This window comes from Stegostoma tigrinum, chromosome 2, assembly GCF_030684315.1.
Source record: "Stegostoma tigrinum isolate sSteTig4 chromosome 2, sSteTig4.hap1, whole genome shotgun sequence".
NCBI lineage: Eukaryota > Metazoa > Chordata > Chondrichthyes > Orectolobiformes > Stegostomatidae > Stegostoma > Stegostoma tigrinum.
Window position 1 is genome coordinate 98,478,754 of NC_081355.1, and position 26,535 is coordinate 98,505,288.

The 26,535-nt window shown below is 41.6% G+C and overlaps 1 protein-coding gene across 4 annotated transcripts in view; it reads right to left on the reverse strand.

The window, feature by feature from the left end:
• The window catches only part of LOC125465171 (contactin-associated protein-like 2), a 1,711,179-nt gene that overhangs the window by 138,595 nt on the left and 1,546,049 nt on the right, over positions 1 to 26,535 (reverse strand). For all 4 annotated transcript variants that reach the window (XM_048558395.2, XM_048558386.2, XM_059638055.1 and 1 more), the window contains exon 19: positions 4,465 to 4,689. In XM_048558395.2, coding sequence (XP_048414352.1) covers positions 4,465 to 4,689 — 225 coding nt within the window. The remainder of the gene's footprint in view (positions 1 to 4,464; positions 4,690 to 26,535) is intronic.

The following is a 26,535-nucleotide window of genomic DNA, read 5'->3' on the forward strand; positions in this document are numbered from 1 at the left end:
TTGTATGAGAGAAAGTATAACTCAAGACAGTCCTTAACCAGAATATCAAGATCAAAAAATGTGTAGTCCATAAAGAGCAAAATTAGATTTTTTTAAATGTGAAGAACAAGTTGAATTCAAATAAGCTATTGTTATTCTATTTATGTAGAGTTTCAGGGCACACTGATTAATAAATTTGCCTTTTTAAAATTATTCTATAATTAGTTTGCATATTAATGCTCATTTTTCAGTAATCTGAAGTGCCTCATGGCTGACTGAAGGAAAGAATAAGGGTCAGAAAACTGACCCTGAATGCATATATATGTGTGGGTGGTGAATGAAATATATGAAGAGAAAAAATCACTAGGAATGGCTCTTTTGACAATATTTGGTTAGTCAATAAGATGGAAGGATTTCATGTTGTGTTGACCAGAAGATCTCAAATACATTTAGATCTCAAATTAGTTTTGTATTTTACTTCAAGCTTGATTTTAGCACAGTTTTCTACCTCATTTCTCTGAGGCATAATAGCAAGAGCTGACGTTTTGCGACCAAACCTGGTAATATGAAACAATTTGTGTATCATATAAATAGTGCCAAATTAGACCTTCAGCAAACATCAAGGTACTGATCAAGTTCATTGTGATGCAATGTAGTCACAGTCGTCATTATATAGAAAGACGTTGCTCAAAGATTACCGAAAAACACCATCCACGCACTATATAATTTACCTTCGTTAGCAACTCACCCCCATGCTATGAAACACAGATACAAACAGTACAACAGTAATAATACAATTATATTTTTAAAAGTGACAAATTAGCCTTCTTAATTTACACATGATATCATTAATACTGTTCTCTCCAGTTTCAGTTTTCTCTCATCTCATTTCCTGTTCTAGGTCTTTGTCCTTATATGTTTTATTTTCCAAACTTAATCTGTTCTGTGCAAATATTTATTAATCTTATGTGGCTTTGTTTTCTTAGCTAATCCTGCCCAAAAGCATCTCACTAGAAATTAATTAGAAAATGGCTAAAAGCGGATTTCAAAGAATATCCTTGCAACTAATTAAAGAAGCAGTTAGGTTTGACTCACTCATGTTGTCAGGAAGACACAATTAAATATTTTATGTTTCTTTGGCAGTAACATGGAGATTCTTACAGGCAGAAAGCTGAGAATATTTGAATTTGTGAGCAATTCAATTTGAAGGAATGTAGCCGGGATATCATTCTGTTTGTGTCACTTGTGTATCATGTTACCTGTTAAAACAATGTGCATATTTTCCATTTAATGTTCTATACAGTGTGATGTAAACTGTGGAATACGTATCCACGATTTTTAATGTTAGCTGCGGTAAACGTGGATTTCTCTTTTTAGTGAGCAACTTGTGGGTTTTTCTGTGTGTCTGAAATTAATAATGAAATTGTAAGTAGTCTGTAACCATGGCAATTTGTTACAAAATAGTTTTTAAGTCTGGCTGCAGAATGCATTGGTTTTGTGCACAGTTTAAACTTTAGTCAAAGCAATTAATTAAAAAATTAGTACGTACAATAACAGTACTTCTGTAAAAATTTACAACCGTGATCACAAAATGTTTTGCTGAAAGGATTTGGCCTACTAGTGCTTACTTTGATGAAACTAGGTTTAGTCATTTATACTTGATGCAAGTGACTGAAGATGTGTCCACTGCAGTGATTGTAACAAGGTCAGTCAGCTAGCTGTCTTAGAATATGAGTTTTCTGATTGGGTTGTTATTCGGGTCCAGTCAGGGAGCCTGGTTGACATAAAAAGGTTGAATGTCAGGGATATTGACACACTGGGGCCTGACTGGGTATGAGTCAGTACTATAATCAAGGACAGTTCATGTGTAAATAAAGGATGATTTGGTGACGAGATACTGGCCTCTGTGGAATTACTTCATCTACATCAATTCGACCACCCATGATGGGCACAAGGTGAAATCTTCCCTGCGTCATTATGGAAAACAACTTGATAGATCATATCTCAACTGCAAACTTCTGATATTCATAGTTTCATGTTAAACTACCATTTTAAGATTTTAATGAAGTAACAAAGAGGGCTGATAAAGGTAATGCAGATGTATGGTGTACATGAGCTTCCAAAGGTGTTTGGTAAAGTGTCATCTCACTACTTTGTCAGCAAAATTGGAGCCCATGCAATAAATGGAGAGTGATGTTGCAGATACAAGGTTGGCTGAATGCTAGAAAACACAGGCAGAGGCATGGCTCAAGTATCATATTAATATTTTGCACCCATCTTTACCAAGGAAGCAGATGCTCCCCAGGCCATGACAGCATTCAAAATTGACTGGAAGATATTGGATATGCTGTTGGTACTTAGAGTCGATAAGGCATCTGGGTCAGACAAGATGTATCCAAGGATACAGAAGGGAGTGAGAGTGGAAATTTTAGAGGTATTGGCATAATCTTTCAGTTTTCCCTGGACTTTGGATGGTATCAGAGAATTGCTGGGTTTAAAACATTATGCCATTGTTCCAAAAAATTAGTCATAAGAATCAGGATAGTAATTCGGCAGCATGCAGGCTAACTTATAGCACCAGGGACCTGGGTTCGATTCCAGCCTTGGTTGACTGCCTGTGTGGAGTTTGCACATTTCTCCCATGTATCTGCATGGGTTTCTGCCAGGTGCTCCAGTTTTCTCCCACCATCCAAAGATGTGCAGGTGAAATGGATTGGCCATGCTAGATTAGCCTGTCATGTACGGGTTCTGTAGGTTACGTAGATTTGCCATGGTAAATGTGGGGTTACAGGCATCTGACTCTCAGCTTACTAAAAACCTCTCCCAAATATGCTCACAAAACCCGGAGACATTTACCTGATAACTCGCTTCCCACTATCGCACCCAAAACTTCTCAATCCTACCCCTAGCCAGTGGACTGGACACCCACGTCTCCTCCAGAAACAACCCACAACCTCTTTTGGGCCACTGAACCTGACAACCAGCAGCATTCCTCCACTTGGGACCCACCAACTCTCCTGCTGGTGGACCTAATGTACCCCTGTCTGCCTGGTGCCTGATAACCTCCACCTCTGTTTGGGACTTCACAGAAACACGTCTGTCTGGGACATGATACAAACTGTCTCCCTTCAGAATGTGGCATCTACACTGTGCTGCTAGGACCTGACAAATCCCATCCCTGGTACTGCACTCACTCACCCAGTACCCAACAGCCTTCTGTGGGGCATAACAGCAGCCCCTTTGCCAGACCTGTCATGGTAAGCTAGAAAGATGCACATCAATGAGGTCAGATTTGCAGTTAATAAGGTGTCCAACAAGCAATAATCCCCTTTAACAGGGCTCACTGTTACCCAGTGAGGTATTTCCTTCAACACCTGGCAGATACATAAAAATGCAGCAACTTGATCCCGACCTGGAGATTGGCCTTGTCTGAAAATCATAAGGTACCTTATAGTGAAACTCATTGTGAGAAAGGTCAAGAGCCAGAGAATGTCAGGTTAAGGAGACATGCAAATTAAGCGACAGCTATGCAGGAAAAATCTTGTTTACACAGTATTTGGTTAGAAGTTCAAATGCACTGCTTGAGAATATGGTGGACAAGGAGCTCATCAAATCTTTTCAAAGAAAATGTATACTTATCTGAAGAGAGATTAAAAAATGGAGGACTATGAGGAAAAAGGTGGGAAATGAAAATTGGTACGCTGTGTTGGCAGAGAGCAGGTACATCATGGCAAGCTGAATGGTCTCTTCTGTGCTCTAACCCTCCTATGAGTTACCTTTCATGGCCTGATTGGCAGAAGGTCCATCAGGCCTTCTGTGGAAGATGACGTTCGGGCCTTTTGTTGGCCCTCCAGCCAAAAAGAAAGACCCTGCTGCCAATGAAGGTTCCTTCCTCTGTTTCTGATTGCCCTGGAATACAATAACTCGGAAGCTGAGCATGAGAAAATATGTTCAAATATTCATTGTTGAACGCTGAGGTACAGAGAGGCAAGGATCTATGGCTAGAGATTGCCACATCCTGTATGTAGGGTAATTCTGTCTGAATAAGTGACAGGAAGACTATCAGGAACAAGATTGATATACACTACTGTTTTCAGTGGTCATTCTTCACCATTACTTCTGTGCATATTTGAGGATACCAAAGCTCAACTTTTTGACACCTATTTCAGGCTCTCTGCGTTTAGGCATATGAACTGAACCATGTATTGGAACAGATTGCACTCTATATTGGAAAACAGAACTACTTGTTTGAATTTCTCAGTGACTTAATTTGGAGGCTTTAAACCAAGAAACTGTTTATCGAGGGCTACATACTTATTTTAAACAAGATTCAGATCTCACACCCTGTCTGCCAAAGTTATTCAAGTTTAAAATAGAATTAACAAATACCAAGACATTGAAAGAATTACACAAATCTCAAATTACACATGATGTACACATTTAAAATTATAAGCAGAAATATAAAATAGGATGTCATCATCTCACCATTGTGTTTCAGAATCACGGCCATGTAATCCGGGGAGTAGGTGCTAATATACAGGAGAATGCTGGGCGTGTTTGTTGTGCTGAAACTGAAAACCAGATCCTCTTTGGTCAAAGTAAGGTTGGGGTTTGCTGCCTGTGGTGCACTCTTGAAGTCCTTAGGAATGTCCATAGGAGACTGGAAGTTGTAGCGTATCCATGTCCCAGCCTCAAAAAACCCACCAACGTCTGCAAAAGTGATTAATATTAGAAAAAAGCTTTACGAAAGCTGTTTACTTTTAGCAGAAGCAAAAATCAACAAAATATTAGACATGTCACGGCTAACGCATTTGAGACTTGTTTCTTTGATATTCTATCAAAGAAACAAGTCTCAACTGGGTTAACCATGACATGTCTAATATTTTGTTTACTGATCTGAATACTCCACTGTTTCTTTACCCGACATTCAGCAGTTGAGTTGGCAGGCAATGGTTTTTCCTGATAAATGTTGAAGTAATACAAAAAGATTCTTTTTGTTTTGAAGGGAAGCAATCAAGTAAAGGTCATAGTGCCCATGGCGATTGTATAGGCATTACACATAACAGACAGTCCCTTCAATCATGTGGAAACAAACTGAGTTTGTAGTTGTCTAAACCTTCAATGACAGAGTGATTGCGATGTAAGACTAATGTAAAGCTTGGACGATTAATCGTGACTATTATGGAGGGCAGTAATATGGCTTAGATGCACAGCCTGTAGACTGCCTGGATGACATATAGATTAATTGATGCCAGGTTATAGTCAAACAAATTTATTTGAAATCACAAGCTTTTGGAGTAATTCCCCTTTGAAGGGGCAACACTTTGGAAACTTATGATTTCAAATAAATCTGTTGGACTATAACCTGGGGTCGTCTGATTTCTGAATGTCCACCCCAGTCCAACTCTGGCACCTGCACATCATATATATTAATCACATAGTTACAATAAAAGGGATCCGTAAATAGACATAAATTGATTACACTCTGCCGGATTAAAGTAGAAATCACTGTTAGCCCGCCTCTCTGTTTCCTCGGCCCATAAAAGGCACCAACATTTGGCCAAATGTTCTCTGATTGCAATTGGATTTTTAAAAAATTGTTTCACTGAAATAGAGAAAATCAAGCAAGATGAATTGCACATCTGGAAAACACACATTTGACTTTGCTGTTTGTGCTGTACAGAAGTATCCTTCATGCTTCAGTGCAGTGGGAAGTATGTCTGCCCACACAGTGCTCACAGGAGAACACAAATTTGTCACATGTTTTTCAATAGTAGTTGACTTGAAATGCTCAAATAGAAGGTTCCATTCAATTTAACTCACTGTTTACACTCCGATGTGCTGCTGCTGTGGTAGTTTGGGCAAATTCAGTCAGTTTTGTCATGAATTTCTCGCGACCCTTGTAAAAATTGTAATGACCTCAATACGCCTAAATTAAACAATATTAACTTTCTCCCTCCATTCCAACATTTTGATGTGAAAATCAAGTACGAAACTGCTATTAATTTTGGAAAATCTTTGATTTCATTACTTAAAGTATCTCATTACTGCTCATTTTGTATCGTGTGCCTATTGTTTTGTTCCAAACTTGAGAGCTTTGAGACCAATTATGGTATCATTATTTCTGCCCTAACTGAGATTCAGCAATTTAACATAGATTCAGTGTGGCATTGCCTTCTTGTATTTAACGTGTAGCAATCCATTTGAGTAACCATTACCTGTGTTTGTCTTCTACCTTTGCCTATAGAAGGTTAATACATGTGCTCAAAATGATAGATTTATTAAAAATATGAAAAACTCCAAAAAGACTCCAATATGGTTTTATCTAATTACCCAATTGAGTAGGTCTCAATAGACCTTGGATCAATTTGCGGTTAGGTCCAATATCAGGATATAAGATCTGAAAATGCAGATATCTATAATGGGCATTATTCCAATTTATCATATTTTGTTTGATTTTCACCACAGGATAATGTTCTCTTTTGCTTTAGTTATGGTCAATTTATGTGATTTATGGATACCTGTATCCTTAATTAAAATTAAAATGAGATCTCATTATAATTGTTCTGCATTAAACATCATCCAGTAATATAGCAGTTTCACCTTTGGTGACAACTGCAAATTAGGGTAAAAGGATTGGTATGCTATTTCTGTAAAACAACACTGGGTACAGATGAATGTCAAGGCACTACTGAGGTGTTTATTAGTTTCCTTAAAATTTGGCAGAGTGTGAATCAATGACTTTTTTTAATAATTGACAGGGTTATAGTTCAAGAATCTCAATATATGCTTCAATATATAAATGTAGGAGAAATATAACTTGGCAATAAACTGGTTTGGAATGACTGAAAAATGTTCATCGAATCACAGAATTGCTATGATGCAGAAGGAAACAGTTAAGCCATGGTGTCAATATTAGTTTTCTGAGCACTTCGGCTTTGTGTTCATCTCATGCTCTTTATCTGTAACCTGGCACATTGCTGCCAATCAAATAATTATCTAGTGCTCTCTCTATTGTCCATTGCTTCATTATGAGTGTCTTTAACAAGAAAATAAATTTGTGTATTGTCAGTCAAATGTCTGAAGATCAACGATTCAGGAATATACTAAAATTCCGATTACTTTGCAATGGATGATTTTGCATTATTAATGAAATATTGCAGTAACAGTTGTTCTATGTTTCCAGGCAAATGATGTGACAAGGGCTAGATTTTCCTGTGGGTTTCTGAAGAACGCTTTTAGACTTCAATGTCAAATAGAAGCATGCAAGAATCAGACGCAGTCATTCATTGTGATTTCCCTTCGAGTGGTCAGTTGATGCTACAGTGCAGGGTTACTGTGTAATTAAGGATGGGCACATTGTATAAGGTGGAGGGCCATTCAAAATCTTTCCAGCTAAAAAACAACATCAGGGTTCAATGGGAAGCAAATGAGGGAAAGACACTTCTTAGTGAAAGGACCTTTGCTCCAAACATTCAAAGTTTAATAAAAATGGCCTTTCTCGCCAGGCGACCACTGTATTGGGTACAGCTATGAGACGAGACCTTTTGCAGGGGGGCAGGCCAAGCAGCATCTTAGGAGCACAAAAGCTAACGTTTCAGGCCTGAAATGCCAGCTTTTGTACTTCTCAGATGCTGCTTGGCCTGCTGTGTTCATCCAGCTCCACACTTTGTTATCTTGGTTTCTCCAGCATCTGCAGTTCCCATTATCTCTGATACTATTGGAAGTACTGCTCTTTAAGCAGACCTAGCAGGTGTTTGTGGTCTGTTATTATTACAAATTCACATCTGTAAAGGTATTGGTGGAAAGTCCTAACTCCAATATGACCGCTAAACCCTCCTTCTCTATCTGGGCATATTTATGCTCTGCATTAATCATTGTCCCAAATGCATATGCTACTGGGCATTTCATCACCATTCCATTATCGATGAGCCAATTCGAACCCGATGTGGTGCAAGGAGGCTTGGAAATCAATTCTGGATCTTGCTTGGGATCATCGTGTGCCAACACCTGAGAGGATGATAGCTGTTTCTTCACTTCCCTGAAAGCTCTGGCTTGGCTACGCAACTATTTCCAAGGCTGACCTTTTTTTAAGAGTTGGTGCAAAGATGCCAAGATGGAGGCCAGGGTATGTATGAACTTAACATAATAATTCACCAACCTGAGGAAAGACCTAAGCTCTGGTACAGATGTGCACACCAGAACAACTTTGATCGCTCTCTTTTTAACTTCCAATGGGTGTGTAACTCGGTCTTGTTGACATTGTCACCGAAATAGATCATTTGGGGTGCCTGGAACACCTGTTTTTCCCTTCTAAGGTGTATGCCCGTGTTGGAGACATGTCTAAGTCCAGATTTCTAAGTGTTCTTTATTGGTCTTCCCTGTTATTAGTACATCATCTGGATAAATGGTAACCTGGGGTAGACCTTGTAAACTTTTATCCATTGTCTGCTGAAAACTTGCATAGGCTGACGATACCCAAAATGGCAGTCTTGTACAATGGTACAAACCCTTAATGGTACTAATTGTAGCATATTTCTGGGAATCTTCATCTAACTGCAATGGCAAGTACGCGTCTCAGGTCCAGCTTTGTGAAGCACAGCACCCTGCCAGCTTTGCGTATAAATTCTCTATGCGAGGGGTTGGGAATTTATCCAGCTGTGAAAAGTTGTTTATTGTTTGCTTAAAGTCCACACAAAAGTGAACAGACCCATCAGGCTTCACACTCAGTGTGATCAGTGCTGCTTATTCCGCAAACTGGACTGGTTTGATGACTCCTTTGCTTTCCAACCTTCTGATTTCTGTCTCTACTTTTACCCATAAGGCGAATGGCACTGGATAGGCCTTGCAGAATCATGGAATTGCTTCCTGGTCAACATGTAAGTTGACCTTGTCTCCTTCGGTACCAGCTGTCTCAGGATAATCAACGTTGTAGTGGGGATCATAAACAAGCTTCAAATCCTTTATATAAATGTGCAAATGGCCTCTTTACATTGACAGGACATACCGCATTTTCTACATCCATATGACAGTTTGCATGTTCCAGCTCAAACAAATGTCTGCCTGCCTTCCACAGGAGGCTTAGTAACAAATAGAGTAGGCAGCTAAATTTCAAGGCTTATGATTTTCCAAGAAGTGAATCCCAGATTCGGACTTTAAGTTTGCAAAATGGGATTGTGCATATAATCTAGCATTTCCTGTAAGATACAAGGTGACAGGTACGAACATCTGCACTCCATCTGCTAAATTAAAAGTAAAATCATTATGCATTTGAGCTTGCTAACGTACTACAGGCCTGAATATTACACTGTCCATGACGTACTATTGACAGGTAAGAGTAGGTATTCTGCTCTTTGACTGAGGAGCCAAAAGGGTGGGGGTGAAAATCTGGAAATTATCTTATGTGCATCAAGACACACTCTGAAGGTGATTTTGTGGATCCTAGCCTAGTTTCCAAAACCCACACATTAACCCTCCCCAGGATGTCCAAATCACAGGGTTACCCGAATCCAGGATCCATTGCTATATTTTTGACATTTCTTGTGGATTCAACTGTACCCACTACTGAGCTCTGGTGCTGCTTGAACTGCCAACTGGGTCAGCCAGCAGCTCTGGTGGGGATGGGGGAGGCATTAATTTGCCTTCACCATGAAGTTCATTATGCAAGTCCTATACATCTAAGGTTTTGGAGTGGATTTGTAGTTCTGGTTGTAGGTGTTGAGGTTGTTGAGCTCGCCGAGCTGGTTTCTTATTTCGCAGACATTTCGTTACCATGCTTGGTAACATCCTCAGTGTAGCCTCCGGTGAAGCATCGGTATGCTTTCCCACCTGGTTTTTAAACACTGGGGTCCATTGAGATGGGTGGCCTCACTTCCGGGTTTCCTTCGTATTGGAATGTATATGGGATCAAGTTCAATGTGTTTATTAATAGCATGCTTTGTGGAGTGCCATGCTTCCAGGAATTCTCATGTCTGTCTCTGCCTAGCCTGTCCCAGGATCTTGGTGTTGTCCCAGTCGAAGTGGTGGTTCTCCTTGTCCATATGGATTGAGATGAGTATTGGCTGTGTCTTTTTGTAGCCAGTTAGTGTTCATGTACTCTTGTCGTTAGTTTCATTCCTGTTTGTCTGATGTAGTGTTTCTCACAGTCTCTGCAGGGGTTCTTGTAGATGACATTGGTCCACTCTGAAAGAGTGGCACACAAGCCCACGTCAATCCTACAACAACTGCTCACCTGAACCAAGGACCTACTCCCCGCCATGCACAGGACCAATGTCTGAACACCAACTGGCTGCAAAAAGACAGGACCATTACTCACGCATCTCAATCCACATGGACAAGGAGAGCCACCATTCCGACTGGGACAACACCAAGATCCTGGGACAGACTAAGCAGGGACAGGCACAAGGATTCCTGGAAGCATGGCACTCCACAAAGCATGCCATTAACAAACACATCGATCTCGACCCCATATACATTCCACTATGAAGGAAACCCAGAAGTGAGGCCACCTATCTCAACAGACCCCAGCGTTTAAAAACCAGGCAGGAAAGCATACCGATGCTTCATCGGAGGCTGCACAGAGGATGTTACCAAGCATGGTAACGAAACGTCTGCGAAACAAGAAACTAGCTCGGTGATCCAACCAACCTCAACAACCTCAAAGTCCTATGTTTGCCCATACTAGAACAGTGTTGCACTGTAAGGCATAATGCTTTTGCCCTTTTAAGAGGAGACATTTCATCTTATGCTGATGCCTTGGGGAATCTGTTTATGCACTAAATAAACAAAGCAAAAAGGTAAAGCAAATATGCTTTTCATTAATATTATTGAAAATCATTACTGCAACAGTGTTCTTAAATTGGCTGTCAAATATTATTGCAATCACAATGATGCACAAACTTGGGACTGCAGCATATCAGGAAAATCATCATAGATGCCTAAAAGTGAGGTGCCAACCTGGTTAAGTTACATAGTCATCGAGATGACCAGCATGCATACGGACCCTTCAGCCAAACTCTTCTGTGCTGACCAGATATCCTAAACTAATCTCGGGCCATTTGCCAGTATTTAGCCTATATTCCTCTAAACCCTTTCTATTCATATACAGATCCAGATGACTTTTAAATGTTGTCATTGTACCAGCCTCCACCACTTCCTCTGGCAGCTCATTCCATACACATATCACATTCTGCATGGAAATGTCACCCCTCATGTCCCTTTTAAATCTTTGCCCTCTCACCTTAAACCTATGCCTTCTTGTTATGGACTCCATGACCCTCATGATTTTATAAGCCTCTAAAGGGTCATCCATCAACGTCCAATGTTCCTGGGAAAATAGCCCCAGCCTATTCAGCCTCTCCCTATCGCTCAAACTCTCAACCCTGATAACATCCTTGTAAATCTTTTCTGATCCCTTTCAAGTTTCACAACATCTTTCCTAGAGGAGGGAGACCAGAATTGAATTCAGTATTCCAAAAGTGGCTTAACTAATGTCCTGTCCAGCCAGGGCATGACCTCCCAACTCCTGTGCCCAATGCACTGACCAATAAAGGCAAGTGTACCATAAACCTAAATAAAAACCGAAAGAACAGCGGTTGCTGTAAATCAGGAAGAAAAACAGAAGTTACTGGAAAAGCTCAGCAGGTCTGGCAGCATTTGTGAAGAAAAATAAACAGAGTTAATGTTTCGGCTCCAGTTCTGAGGAAGGGTCATTGGATATTAAATGTTAACTCTCATTTTTACTTCACAGATGCTGCCAGACCTGCTGAGCTTTTTCAGCAACTTCTGTTTCTGTGCTATACACCTTCTTCATTAGCCCGTCTACCTGTGACTCCACTTTCAAGGAACTATGAACCTCCACCCTGAGGTCTCTTTGTTCAGCAACACTCCCCATTAAGTGTATAAGTCCTGCCCTGATTTGCCTTTCCAAAATGCACCCCTCATTTCCCTCTTGAGTAAACTCCTACTGCTTTTATACTCTGGATTTACTCAATCTTAGCTGTCTATACCTGACATATGTTTCCTTCTTTTTCTTGACCAGAGCTTCAATTTTTCTACTCATCCAGCATTACCTACACTTACCAGCCTTGCCCTTCACACTAACAGGAACATTCTTTTAATGAACTCTCGTTATCTCATTGTTAAAGGCTTCCCACTTTCCTACAATCCTTCTCCTTATGAATAGCTTCTCCCAATCAACATGTTTAAGTTCCTGTCTAAAACTGTCAACATTGGCCTTCCTCCAATTTAAAACTTTAACTTTTAATCAAGTCTATCCTTTTCCATCACTACTTTAAAACTAATAGGATTATGTTCACTGGCCTCAAAGTGCTCCTCCCCTGACACATCAGTCACTTGCCCTGCCATATTTCCCAAGAATAAGTCATGTTTTGCATCTTCTCTACTAGGTACATCTACATACCGATTAAGAAAATATTCTTGAACATACTAAACAAATTCCTCTCCATCCAAGCCCTTAGCACTATGGCTGTTCCAGTCCATGTTTGGAAAGTTAAAATCCCCTACCATTATAACCCTACTATTCTTATGGATAACTGAGACCTCCCTTGAAACTTGCTTCTCAATTTCATGTTGACAATTGGGGAGGTCTACAGTACAATCCGACTAAGGTGATCATCCCTTTCTTATTCCTCAGTTGTATATGCTAAACAGTGGAAACAGCTTGTGATAGAGCTAAGTGATTGCACAAATAATAGATCAAATGAAAACTCTGCAGACCTGACACACCGAGTTGTGAATGCGATGGACGATCAAACAACTGATTGGGAGACAAAGCTCCGAAAGTATCTCCATCCTCAATGATGGTGGAGCCCAGCGTGCAGGTGCAAAGGAAAGGCTGCAACATTTACAACCACCTTCAGCCAGAAATTCTGAATAGGTAAGGCATCTCGGCCTTCTCTCAAGTTGCCAAGACGTTATCCAATTTGATTTTATGTGTTGCGTACATTATCTTCGCCTTCGTTAATCTTGACACAGTACAAAAGGAGGGAGGTTATTCTGAACGCATTTAAAACATTAGTTAGAGCTCAGTTGGAGTATTGTGCCACATTTTGGGAAGACAGTAAAATCATTGGAGAGAGTGCAGAGGACTTCATGCACAGAGCTCTAGAAAGAAGCAACATCAGTTGTGAGGCTAGATTGAAGAAATTGACATTGTTTTTCTGTGACAGGTGGAGGCCACTGCCGATGTTGGAATCAGAGATAACACAGTATTGAGCTGGAGGAACACAGCAGGCCAGGGGGCATCAGAGGAGCAGAAAAGTTGACATTTTCGGTCAGGACCCTTCTTCGGAAATGAGGAAGGGGAAGTTTTCGTGCTCCTCTGATGCTGCCTGGCCTGCTGTGTTCCTCCAGCTCCAAACAAAAAGAATTGATCCCACTCAAAAATGTATCAAGACTAAACAGTCCAGCTTTAAAGTGATTTGCAAAGAAGTAAATATGATGGGGTAACTTACATTTTCACTAAGCAGGTGGCTGAGGTCTGGTATGTATTTCCTGGAAGTCTAGTGCAGGCAGGTTGAAGTGAAGCATTCAGGAGAAAATTAGATGATTTAATAAAAATAATGCACAGAGTTATATGAAAGGGCATGGGAAGGACACTAAGTCATGAAAATGATCAGCGTTTCATCCATCACAAGTCTGAAGTACGTACATTCAGTGTGGCTTCCATCAGGGCCACTCAGCCTTTGACCTCATTGCTCCAAATAGTGCAAAAGAACTGAACTCTGATCACTGAATCTGAGAGAATTATAAACCCGTGAGGAGGACAGTATAGAACTCCATAAGAATATTGACAAGTTGGTGTAGCAGGCAGGTGGCAGATAAGGTTCAAAACAGAGAAATGTGAGGTGATACAGTTTGGTCATAAGAACAGTGAAAGAAAATGTAAAATACAGGGTGCAGTTATAAACCTGGTGCAGGAACAGAAGGATCAACATGTATATGTGTGCTGAATATTGAAAGTGACAGAACAGATGGAGAGAGCAACCTATGAAGTATACAGGTCTTGCAGCAGCTGTATAGAGAAATCAGAATTAATGCTTTGGGTTGAAGGGTCACAGGCGGTTTTTCTTTACTCATTTATGGGCTGAGGGCATCTCTGGCTCGCCCATAGTTAATGCCCATCCCTGATTGTCTAGAAGGCAGTTAAGAGTCAACAACATTGCCTTGGGTCTGGAGTCACGTGTAGGCCAGATGAGGTAAGGGTGGCAGTTTCTTTCCCTAAAGAAAATTAGTGAACCAGATGAGTTTTTCCTGACAATCAACAATGGATTCACGGTCGTCATTCGATTCTGAATTCCAGCTATTTATTGAATTCCAATTCCACTGTCTGCCATGGTGGGATTTGAACCCAGGTCCCCAAAATGTTATGTGGGATAATAGTTCAGTGATAGTACCACGAGGCCATCACCCCCCACCCCATACAGTAGGGGGCTAAGGATGCATCCTTGGGTGGGGGGGGGGGGGTGCTCCAGTGTTGATTGTTATCGTGGAGGAGGTGCAGTTACCTATCCGAGATAACAAAGTGTGGAGCTGGATGAACACAGCAGGCCAAGCAGCATCTCAGGAGCACAAAAGCTGACGTTTCGGGCTGAGACCCTTCATCAGAGAGGGGGATGGGGAGAGGGTTCTGGACTAAATAGGGAGAGAGGGGGAGGCGGACCGAAGATGGAGAGAAAAGAAGATAGGTAGAGAGGAGAGTACAGGTGAGGAGGTAGGGAGGGGATAGGTCAGTCCAGGGAAGATGGACAGGTCAAGGAGGCAGGATGAGGTGGTAGGTAGGAAATGGAGGTGCGGCTTGAGGTGGGAGGAAGGGATGGGTGAGAGGAAGAACAGGTTAGGGAAGCAGAGACAGGCTGGGCTGGTTTTGTGATGCAGTCGGGGGAGGGGAAGGACTGGGATGGTTTTGGGATGCACTGGGGGAAGTAGAGATTTGTAAGCTTGTGTAGCCCACATTGATACCATTGGGCTGCAGGGTTCCCAAGCGGAATATGAGTTGCTGTTCTTGCAACCTTCGGGTGGCATCATTCTGGAACTGCAGGAGGTCCATGATGGACATGTCGTCTGAGGAATGGGAGGGGGAGTTGAAATGGTTCGCGACTGGGAGGTGCAGTTGTTTGTTGTGAACCGAGCGGAGGTATTCTGCAAAGCGGTCCCCAAGCCTCCGCTTGGTTTCCCCAATGTAGAGGAAGCCGCACCGAGTACAATAGATACAATATACCACATTGGCAGACGTGCAGGTGAACATGTGCTTGATATGGAAGGTCATCTTGGGGCCTGGGATAGGGGTGAGGGAGGAGGTGTGGGGGCAAGTGTAGCACTTCCTGCGGTTGCAGGGGAAGGTGCCGGGTGTGGTGGGGTTGGAGGGCAGTGTGGAGCGAACAAGGGAGTCACAGAGAGAGTGGTCTCTCCAGAAAGCAGAAAAGTGAGGGGATGGAAAAATAGCTTGGGTGGTGGGGTCGGATTGTAGATGGCGGAAGTGTCGGAGGATGATACGTTGTTTCCGGAGGTTGGTGGGGTGGTGTGTGAGAATGAGGGGGATCCTCTGGGGGCGGTTGTGGCGGGGGCGGGGTGTGAGGGATGTGTTGCAGGAAATGCGGGAGATGTGGTCAAGGGCGTTCTCGACCACTGCGGGGGGGAAAGCTGTGGTCCTTGAAGGACGTGGACATCTGGGATGTGCGGGAGTGGGATGCCTCATCCTGGGAGAAGATGTGGCGGAGGCGGAGGAATTGGGAATAGGGGATGGAATTTTTGCAGGTGGGTGGGTGGGAGGAGGTGTATTCTAGGTAGCTGTGGGAGTCAGTGGGCTTGAAATGCGCTTCAGTTCCTCTACATTGGGGAAACCAAGCGGAGGCTTGGGGACCGCTTTGCAGAACACCTCCGTTCGGTTCACAACAAACAACTGCACCTCCCAGTCGCGAACCATTTCAACTCCCCCTCCCATTCCTCAGACGACATGTCCATCATGGACCTCCTGCAGTTCCAGAATGATGCCACCCGAAGGTTGCAAGAACAGCAACTCATATTCCGCTTGGGAACCCTGCAGCCCAATGGTATCAATGTGGACTACACAAGCTTGCAAATCTCTGCTTCCCCCACTGCATCCCAAAACCATCCCAGTCCTTCCCCTCCCCCGACTGCATCACAAAACCAGCCCAGCCTGTCTCTGCTTCCCTAACCTGTTCTTCCTCTCACCCATCCCTTCCTCCCACCTCAAGCCGCACCTCCATTTCCTACCTACCATCTCATCCTGCCTCCTTGACCTGTCCATCTTCCCTGGACTGACCTATCCCCTCCCTACCTCCTCACCTGTACTCTCCTCTCTACCTATCTTCTTTTCTCTCCATCTTCGGTCCGCCTCCCTCTCTCTCCCTATTTAGTCCAGAACCCTCTCCCCATCCCCCTCTCTGATGAAGGGTCTCAGCCCGAAACGTCAGCTTTTGTGCTCCTGAGATGCTGCTTGGCCTGCTGTGTTCATCCAGCTCCACACTTTGTTATCTTGGATCTCCAGCATCTGCAGTTCCCATTGTCACTCGCAGTTAGCTGTCCTCACTGTTTGCGGCCTGTGGGTCAGAAAGCTGTGCATCCAGTTGCAGAGGGTGGACCCAAAACCAAGGTCACACAGTTCTGAGATCAGTCTGGTAGGGATAATGGTGATAAAGGCAGCAGGAGACACACCTAGATGTCCCTAATGTCCAAATATTCCAAGGATGAGTTCATGGCTACGGATATGGAATCCTCTGTGGATTTGTTATGTTGATAGACAAACTGCAGGGGATTGAGATAGGTTGGGATACTGGAGCTGATGTGGGCCACGACCAGCTTCTCAAAGCACTTTATGGTTATTGAAGTCAGAGTTATTGGGTGTTAGTCATATACACACACTGCATGTGTTTTCTTTGGTAGGGGGATGATGGTGGTTTTCTTGAAGCAGGTGGTGACTTCGGCTTGTAGGAGAGAGAGGTTGAAGATGTAGGTGAATACCTCCTTTGATATTCATTGGCAATACTATTATTGAGTACTTCACAAACAGCAACTCGAGGGTTATCATTGACTAGAATTTTAAATGGAATAGCAACAATTAATACAATGATTACACATGCAAGTCAGAGGCTGGGTATCCTGCAGAAATTATTTCATCTCCAGACTGCCTAATGTGGTTCCCACCAACTGCAAGGCACAAGGCGTGAGTATGATGGAATGCTGCTTGCCTGAATGAGTGAAACTCCAATAACACTCAAGAATCTCAATCATTAGCACAAAACTTTGTCCATTTCAATAAGCACTTACTCCCTCTGTTACTTGTGCACACTGGCATCAGTGTGTCCCATTTACAAGGTGCACCACAGCAACTCACTCGGGCTTCTTTGATAGCACCTCCCAAGCCTCGGACCTCTGCCACCCAGAAAGACAATGCAGTAGATGCTGGAAAGCATGGCCACCTGCAAGTTGCCTTTCATTGCCACCCATCATTCCTCAGAGGCTTGGAAATGTTCTGGAATTCCTCTTGCAACAGAACTGTGGGTACACATGAACTGCAGTTGTTCAAGAAGGACACTCAACATCATGTATTCAAAAGCAATTTGAATAGAGATGGGCAACAATCATTTACCACACCAGTAACGCTTATACCTTATTAGGAAATCTTCAAAAATATTTTGCAGTCAGTTCATTAATTAATATATTCATGGGTGGAATATTTCATTGCCTGATTAGAATATTCTAAATTAGCAAATTTTTATTGTAAAATTATTCAATAATTCAAAGATGGTGATGTTGGTTATTAATGTTGATACATACTGCTTATCTTGGAGGAACATGCCTGCAACGATATTAGGGTTTCATCCCAAATTCAAGGTGTTTGACCCCAAATCAGACATTTGGATTCAAGGTGCAATCACCTTGTCCCTCGGGGTCACTTCATGACTTAGCTTATTACCAAACATGGATCACTTACTTCACATTGCTTCCTCTCCAAACTGTTCTCCAACAAAACAATGGATGATCCAGAATTTAAATGCTAGTGTGTTTAATATAATATGCTAATATCTCATTGACTGCATATTTAGTTTGAAACAGGACATCTGCATGCAAAAGAAAAGCTTTTATAATCCTAAATCAAATTCACAAATACATCCCACGTTAAATTCCATTCTGTTGTTTGTGATAGGCATTCTCAGGTTGTTCCACAAGAAAGGCGACAGCTGTATCAGCATTTGGCATAGTTGACATGAAGCCAAGTGAATTCATTGTGCATTTATATTTTAAATCCATATCAAGTATTTTGTTATTGTCAGTTGGAGCATCATGGTGCAGAGGGAAGGATTTTGGAAACTCCACTTCAGTAGACTAAAATTTTCCTTGCCAGAAATGTAAATATACAAATGTTAGTTGAGCAGGATTAACATAATATGCTGCACATGACCTAGTCTTTGCTGGCTCTATTTTGTTCAGGGTATCTATAGAATAAGCCTGTTAAACAACTTATTATCTCTGAAAATGTTGCATATTTGTGAAGTAAACACTTTGATAGGTCTTCTTAAATTAAGATTTTTTTTAACTATAAAAATTTTGCACACAATTTTATGTGTCTGGTGATTGCTGCTGTAAAACTCTGCATTTTAATTATTTAAATTTTGGTTCATATTTACATTTGTGAATTGAGGAGGATTTATACATAATGACTGGCCATAACTTGAACTGTCTCGTAATTGTTTGTTCAAAGTAATGAACTGGAGTGACTCAGCTTCACTACAGTATTTTTTTGTTCTGGCCAAGCGTTCTGCTATACAATAACTTGTATTAGCCAACTGATGATAGGATCTAGGGTGTCGTCAGGGGCAGAATTGTTTTGTTCTGTCTTATGGTCAGATGTCAATAAGCTTTTAAGAGACATGCTTATAATATGATCACTGCATCATTACATGTGGTCTGAGGGTAAAAAGGTCTCATATTACATCTTACCTCACATCACGCAAAGCATGACACCCCTCTGTTGCAACCTGTTGGAGGAATGTCATGTGTACAATATGTACAAAATTTGTTGTAAAATATGCTGATTTCTTCAATATCATTACAACCACACCTAATTTCTTATGTTACAGGAGATAACATTAGTATTCTGGAACAAATGAAATAATTTGATGGAGGTGCATGAATCATAATAAGGCAAGTGAGCAGTCTCTTTTCAGAAAGGTCTGGTGAACCACAAGCCGATCATGCAGTGCTGAGACCAGCAGTGGGCTTTTGCCTGGAAGAAAGTCAGAAGAGCAGACATCTTGCTGACAGAGATGTATTGGCCGATCAGAGGCAAGAGAGACCCAAGATCTCAAAGCATCCCAGGCCACAGGAAGTAATATTAGTGATGGGGTGGCATTGTAAGGTTGGATGCTGAGTGCTGAATGCTGACAATTTTGCATCAGCACAACTTTACGTCAGTTGAATCCACAAAATGCTATCAGCACCAGTTTGGAATAATTAAATCTTGAGGTGGCTCAAGCATGGATGGGGATTTCTACATCCAATGAGCTGGAGGAAAGTTGGAGTTGGGCAATATTATGGAAGTGGAATTAAAGAGAAAATATGATGGAGAAAATATGTGGTTAGGAGCTCAAGCTGGAGTCATACACAGCACAGTGGCTCAGTGGTCAGCACTGCTACCTCACAGTGCCAGAGACCTGGGTTCAATTCCACTCTTCAGCATGTTATTCACCCTATCTGTGTGGGTTTCCTCCCATAGTCCAATGATGTACAGGGTAGGTGGATTGGCCATGCTAAGTTGCCCCATAGTGTCCAAGGATGTGTAGATTAGGTGTGTTAGCCATGGAAAATGCAGGGGTACAGGGAAAGGGTAGGGGGATGGTTCTGGGTGGGATGCTCTTCGAAGGGTCAGTGTGGATTTGTTGGGCTGAATGGCTTGTTTTCATACTTTAGGGATGCTATGATTTTATGCGACAGTAACGCTGTGGCCAGGGAAGAGAGTTTGAGCCAGGAATAGATTCTGAGACATGGATGAACTGGGAGATCAACTCCCTACTGAAGTCCAGATCAGATGCATATAAGTGAGGCATTCCTGGCCGATACAGGAAATCCAGATATGACCTTTGTAAGGCCATGAGAGATGCCAAGAAGCAATACTAAATTAAGCTTGAGGCCCAGAGAAACCACATGGACACCCATTGATTATGGCGAGGCTTACATAATGTAACGGGCTACAAAGCAAAGTTGAACAGAGTTGCAGGCAATAGTACATCCCTACCCAACAAGCTCAATGCATTCTATGTTTGCTTTCAGCAGAGGGCCTGTGATATGATGTCAACTATTCCAACTGCTTCAGATGCATCTATACTCACTGTCACCACCGCAAACGTCATTTTGGCCTCGTTGAGAGTGAACCCATTGAAAGTTACTGGTCTGGATAGAGTCCCCAACTGTCACTCAGATCCTGTACAGACCAGCTGGTGGGAGTATTCACAGACTCTGATCTGAAGTCCCCACTTGCTTCAAGAAGCCTACCATCATCCCTGTACCAATGAAAAATCATGCAGCAAGCCTCAATGACGACCACTCAGTGGCTCTAATCTTCATAATTATGAAGTGCTTCAAGAGGTTGGTCATGGCTCACATCAACTCCAGCCGACCAAATTGCTTTAATCCTTTGGAATTCACAAACTAGTGCAATAGGTCCACTGCAGATTCCATTTCCCTGGCCTGATCTGATCCCTGGAACATCTGGATTACAAGGCTACCTACAACAGGCTCCTACTAATTGACTACAGTTCCACCTTCAACACCATAATTCCAAACAAGCTCATGTCTAAACTCTGAGATCTAGATCTCAGCTTCCCACTCTGTAACTAGACCCATGACTTCCTGACCCATAGGCTGCAATCAGTAAGAATAGGCAATAGCATCTCCTCCACCATAATCCTTAATACCGGTGCCCCGTAACGTATATACTCAGTCCCCTACTACACTTCTTATACCCTCATGGCTGTGTGGCCAAATTCCACCCCAACATTTGCTGATGACACCACTGTTGTAGATCAGCTCTCAACCAATGATGAGACAGAATACAGGAAAGAAATTGAGTGCTCAAAGGGCACGGTGTAAAGACAACAATCTCTCCATCAACATCAGCAAAACAAAGGAGCAGTCACTGGCTTCAAGAAGTGGAATGGAGGGAACACTCCTGCATGCATCAATGGTGCTGAGGTGAGATGGTTGAGAGTGTCAAGTTCCTGGGAGTGTTGATCACCAACAATCTGTCCTGGTTGACCCATGATGACGCGACACTCAAGAAAGCATAACAATGTCTCTACGACCTCAGGAGGCGAAGAAAATTTGGCATGTTCACAAGAACTCTTACCAATTTTTATTGATATAACAAAGAAAGCATACTCTCTGGGTGCATCACAGTGTGGTATGGCAATTGGTCTTCAGAAGACTGCAAGAAGCTACAGAGAGTCTTGAACACAGCCCAGTCCATCATGCAAAGCAGACCTCCGTCTATTGATTCCATCTATACTTCCCACTGCCTCAGGAAAGCAATCAACAAAGTCAACGATGCCTCCCAGTCCAGTTACATTCTCTTCCAGCCTCCTCCATTAGGCAGAAGATGTATAGGTTTGAATACACAAACGAGCAGATTCAATAACCGTATCTTCCCTGCCATTATCAGCCTTTTGAATGAACCTCTCAAATTTTAATTCTGACCTCTATCTCTCTCTGCACCTTCTCTGTGGGTGTCACACTGCATTCTGCACTCTGTCTGGTCCCCTGACACGGTTTGTGTTGTATAATCTGCCTGTATAGCATGCAAAACAACACTTTTGACTATATCTCAATACATGTGACAACAATAAATCAATGAAATCAATGAAATATCATGAATCAAAGACACTGGCCTCAGTTTTCCCAATATTTAGCTTGAGTGAATTATGGCTTATATAATACTTATTGGTGGACGAGTGGTATGACAGATCAGATGCAGTGAAAGATCTAGAGAGGTGATGGTGTGAAAGACTTGGGCAACATTTCCTTCAAATTTTTTAAAGAAAATATTTGTATAAATGTGCATCTCTTTATGTATTCAGTATGACTGTGCATTGGAACATAAGGACAGGAGTAGGCCATTCAGCCATTTGAGCTGGCTTTGTGAACGGAGATCATGGCTGATCACGTACATGAACACCTTACTCATTCCCATACCCCTTATCCCTTGATAGAAATCAATCAATTTCTGCTTTGAACTTATTTAATGACTAAGCTTCAACAGCATTCTGAGGCAACAATTTTCAAAGAATCATCACCCTCTGAGTGAAAAGGGGCCTTCACATCTCAGTCCTAAAGACCTTGTCTGGTAAACATCCGTTACACTGTCTCTAAAGCAAGTATGCTCTTCTCCTTAGGATTGGGGATAAAACTGCACATGACACTTGAGGTGTGGTTTCACCAGTGTTTTACAAAACCGAAGCAAGATTTATTTGCTGCCGTACTTACATGTTCTTGTGATAAAGGTTAACAAACCTATTGCATTGCTTTCTTGCTTTGGAGTTATATACATAGTAACTTAAAAGTGTCAATTGGTCCATGCATAGGTGGGAACTTTCATGTTGCAGCTGGCACAACTTTGAGAAGACATTGATTATGGAGCTTGATATAGTTCTTTCAGACAATGTCACAGGCATAGCATATACAGATGAAGTAGAATGAGGTTATGAATAGATCCTTGAGGAACTCCAGAGTTAATGTTTCTCAGTGGGAAAAGAAACCATTGCAGGTGACTCTCTGGTTATTATTAGATAAATTAGAATGGAAACATACAAGGACAATTCCAGTCAGCTGGATAACAGCAGTGAAACAATGGAGGAGGAATGCCTGGTCAACTAAGTCAAAGGCTGCCAATTGTTCAAACAGGGGTAGTTTATCAAAGTCATAGCCACAATCATAAAGAATTTCATTTATGACTTTGGTTAGGGCTGTTCCAGTACTGTTAAGGGGACAGAAACACGACTGGTAGGACATAAATAGTGAAATTTGGTAAAGGTGGATATGGCTTTGGGGATGACAAATTATTCAAAACTTTGGAGCCAAAGGAACATTACAGAGAATTGGTAGTTTCAAAGAACAGAAAGTACATTTTGAAGAAGAACTCAGACTTGCAGTTGGGAGTGGTTGGTGTGGGGGTGAATGAGGTGGTGGGATGTCAGAACTAAAGAGAGAAGTACCTTAAAATATTTGGTCAGGGGAGTGAAGTAAGTAGCCAACAGTTTGGCCAGAATAATATCAAGGAACAGCAGATGAGTCTTGTGCAGAAGATGGGCTAATAAAGGTATGAGTTCAAAATCAGGACACCGGAAAACAGTGACACATTTTGATCTGGCCGTTCATGGGAAGGGAGAAAAGTGAAAGATGCAGCTCAACAGATTATCTTCAATTTTGTGACATAAAAGCCCATGAATTCCTTTTACTTATTGGTGGTAAGGCGCAGGATAGAGGAGGCAGTCATTTAAACAGACAATTTATTGTGAAGGAGAATTCAGACTTCGCTTTGCACGAGGTATGCTCTGCATGATCTTTGAAAATGGAACACTTTCAGCAATACACAGCAGGGTCCAGGAATGCTTAATAATAGCCAGCAAAAGGTGGTTAAATCAGTTGTCTGTCAAAGATGTTCAGAACTGCATTCCCTTGAGCTTTGGGAGTGGAGTTGAGGAGTATCCTAGGTTAAGACAGTATTATTTTTTAAAAAGTATTATGTCTAAGATATCTAAAAATATATTATGGCAAGGTCAGATCTTTCAAGGAAATGTATTCTGTTCATATTGCTTTGGTTAAATAGCTTGAAAAGAATTTACATTAATTGTGATATAACATGGAACAGTTTGGAATAAAAGGTTAAAAAGAAAACTATAGGTAATTTTCTTTACAGGATAGAGAAAACAATTCAAATTTGATAAGTTAGCTAGCTTCTCTTGGTGTTGCTTCCTTCGTTCCAGATGTTTATTTAAGTGGCAACATTTTCATGAAAATTGAAAACCGAGTGATGGGTTATATGTAGCCGTGATGTTACTTTCTTGTTAATTGAGCCCCACTTGCCCCTTGCTAATAGTGCTTGGTAATTGCAAATTAGAATGTTTAACTCATGCTAGCAATAAAGCCCAGTCATTCAAACAATCTGTTCCAGGTTATCTTGCCTTTGTTTATGTAAGTCTGACAAATTTTCTACTAAATACAGTAATTAAAATGTTTATCTTTAATTAAATAATTCTACACAATTACAGAATCAAAAGTACAGTTTGTATCAAAGCTATTGGAGAAAACTTCTCCCAGAAAGACCTTCTGTCATGATACTTTCACAAAAATGCTGTGATATGAGCAAGTCAAGCAGAATGTGATTGTGTCTGTTGATGCGTAGAAAAGATCTATGATTGAGATTGGTACCATCAGATTACCTACTGAGAAGGAAATTGTTATAATATGTTGTTCTGTGAGTTCAGGCTCTATCTGGATGTCTGAGTTTTTTATTCCTGTGTTCATTGGATGTAATACAAGAGGTCAGCATAAAACTCCACTGAGATTTAAGTCAGGTTAAATTTTTGGAGCAACGAAGCTGAGTGTCAGATGATGTTTGCAAGAATCACACTATTTTCAAACATTCATTCCCTCCCCCGCCCCACCAACTCTGCTCACGACAGCACTACCCTTATGTATTTCTCCTTTCAGATATAAGACAGTCATTAAGAAATACAAGAGGGAATTCAAATCAAACTCTGCCCTAAGAACGGTAAAAATGTGGAACTTGTGTTAAAGCAAGTGGCTGAAGTGAACAGTATTGACAGACTAAAGGAAAATCTTGACAATCGTATGAGGGAGCAAGTTTTGATGGCAAATTTAGATGAGAAAAAAATGGGAGGAAGCTTGAGTAGAGAATATGTATTGACAATAACCGGTTCAATTGAATCGGCTTTTTTTGTGCTAATTAATCCTATATAGATCTATAATCCTATGTATCTATCCAAGAAATGCCAGTTGGTAAATAGTGGTGGAGGAACAAAAATGATGTAAGAACAATAATGAAGAAGACATATTGTCATTTATAACCACACTCATAGCAATCAGCTCAAATATAAATATTGTCACTTTAGAAAGTAGGTTAAGGGTAGGATTTGTACACAATGATATGCCCTGAATGGCCTGCAGCCAGGGCAGGAGTAGCATGGGTTTAAACTTGTCAGAGGGTGAAGTCGCCCAGACCCGAAACGTCAGCTTTCCTGCTCCTCTGATGTTGCTTGGCCTGCTGTGTTCATCCAGCTCTACGCCTTGTTATTTCAGATTCTCCAGCATCAGCAGTTCCTACTATCTCTACACTGGCATTGGAAGCAGTTCTAAAGGCATTTACTCAGCTGATTATTGGAATGAAGATGTTAGCTTATTGAGAATGGCCAAACAGGTTAGGCCTTTATTCAAAAGACTGTTTAAGAATGAGGAGTGATTTTACAGATAAATACAATATTAGGAGGGGGTTTGACAGGATGTGAAGAAGATATTTTGCATCTGTGGGGGAATCTTGAACTTGGGGACGCAGTTACAGAATAAGGAGACACTTAGTTAAAGCTGAGATGGGAAGGGATTTCTTCTTCCAGAGATGAGTGAATGTCTGGAATTCTCCACCACAGGGAGTTGGGGGGGCTAGATCACTGAAAGTATTTAAAGTAAGGGTAGACAGATTTTTGAAATATTGAGGAATTGAGTGATATGTGGAGCTGAAACATGAGAGCAGTTAAGGCTTATGGCAGATCAGCCAAGATGTTATAGAACTGTGGGGCAGGCTTGAAAGGGCTGAATAGCTGAGTTATGTTCCCATTTCTTTTGCTCTAATGCTCTTGTGCCAATGTCACAGAGCAACATCATTCTAGACTCATCGAGAGAAGTTATCCCAAGTGAGGGAGGTTTCAAGCTCATGATTTGGAATGATATTATTGATCTGAGTCGCAGTCACTAAAGCTCATCTATTCTGATAGGGCTGAGACCAAATAGATCAGAATGATTGTGTATAGATTTAACAACAGAGCAGTGACAAATGTGAATTCATATCCAATTCCACAGTAGGAGGATTGTATTAATAGGATTGAACAAACATAGTTTGTAAAAGGATGGATTTATTGAAGAGATATTGGTAATTCATATTAATTGAAATGGCCAAAGAAATGTCAGCTTTTATGATCCCAGGTCGACCTTATCAATGTAAAGTCATGTGATTGGGAATGAAAAGTGTATCAACAGCTTTTCAAGCAGTGTTGAGTCAAGAGGGCAGAGATATTGCTGTCCCGTGCTGAGCTACATCAATTTACACCTACACCAAGTGCTAGTCGCTTATTTGGCTTTAACATAATTGCCACGTTTTATTGTCCAAGGGTAGTAATCTTCAGTCAATTCAAGGGAACTGTTATCAGTTAGGAGGCTCCACCATGGTCAGGCAATGGCAGCGCCAACTTTCAATCAGGGGCTTGGACACATTCAGTTGGCCACTTG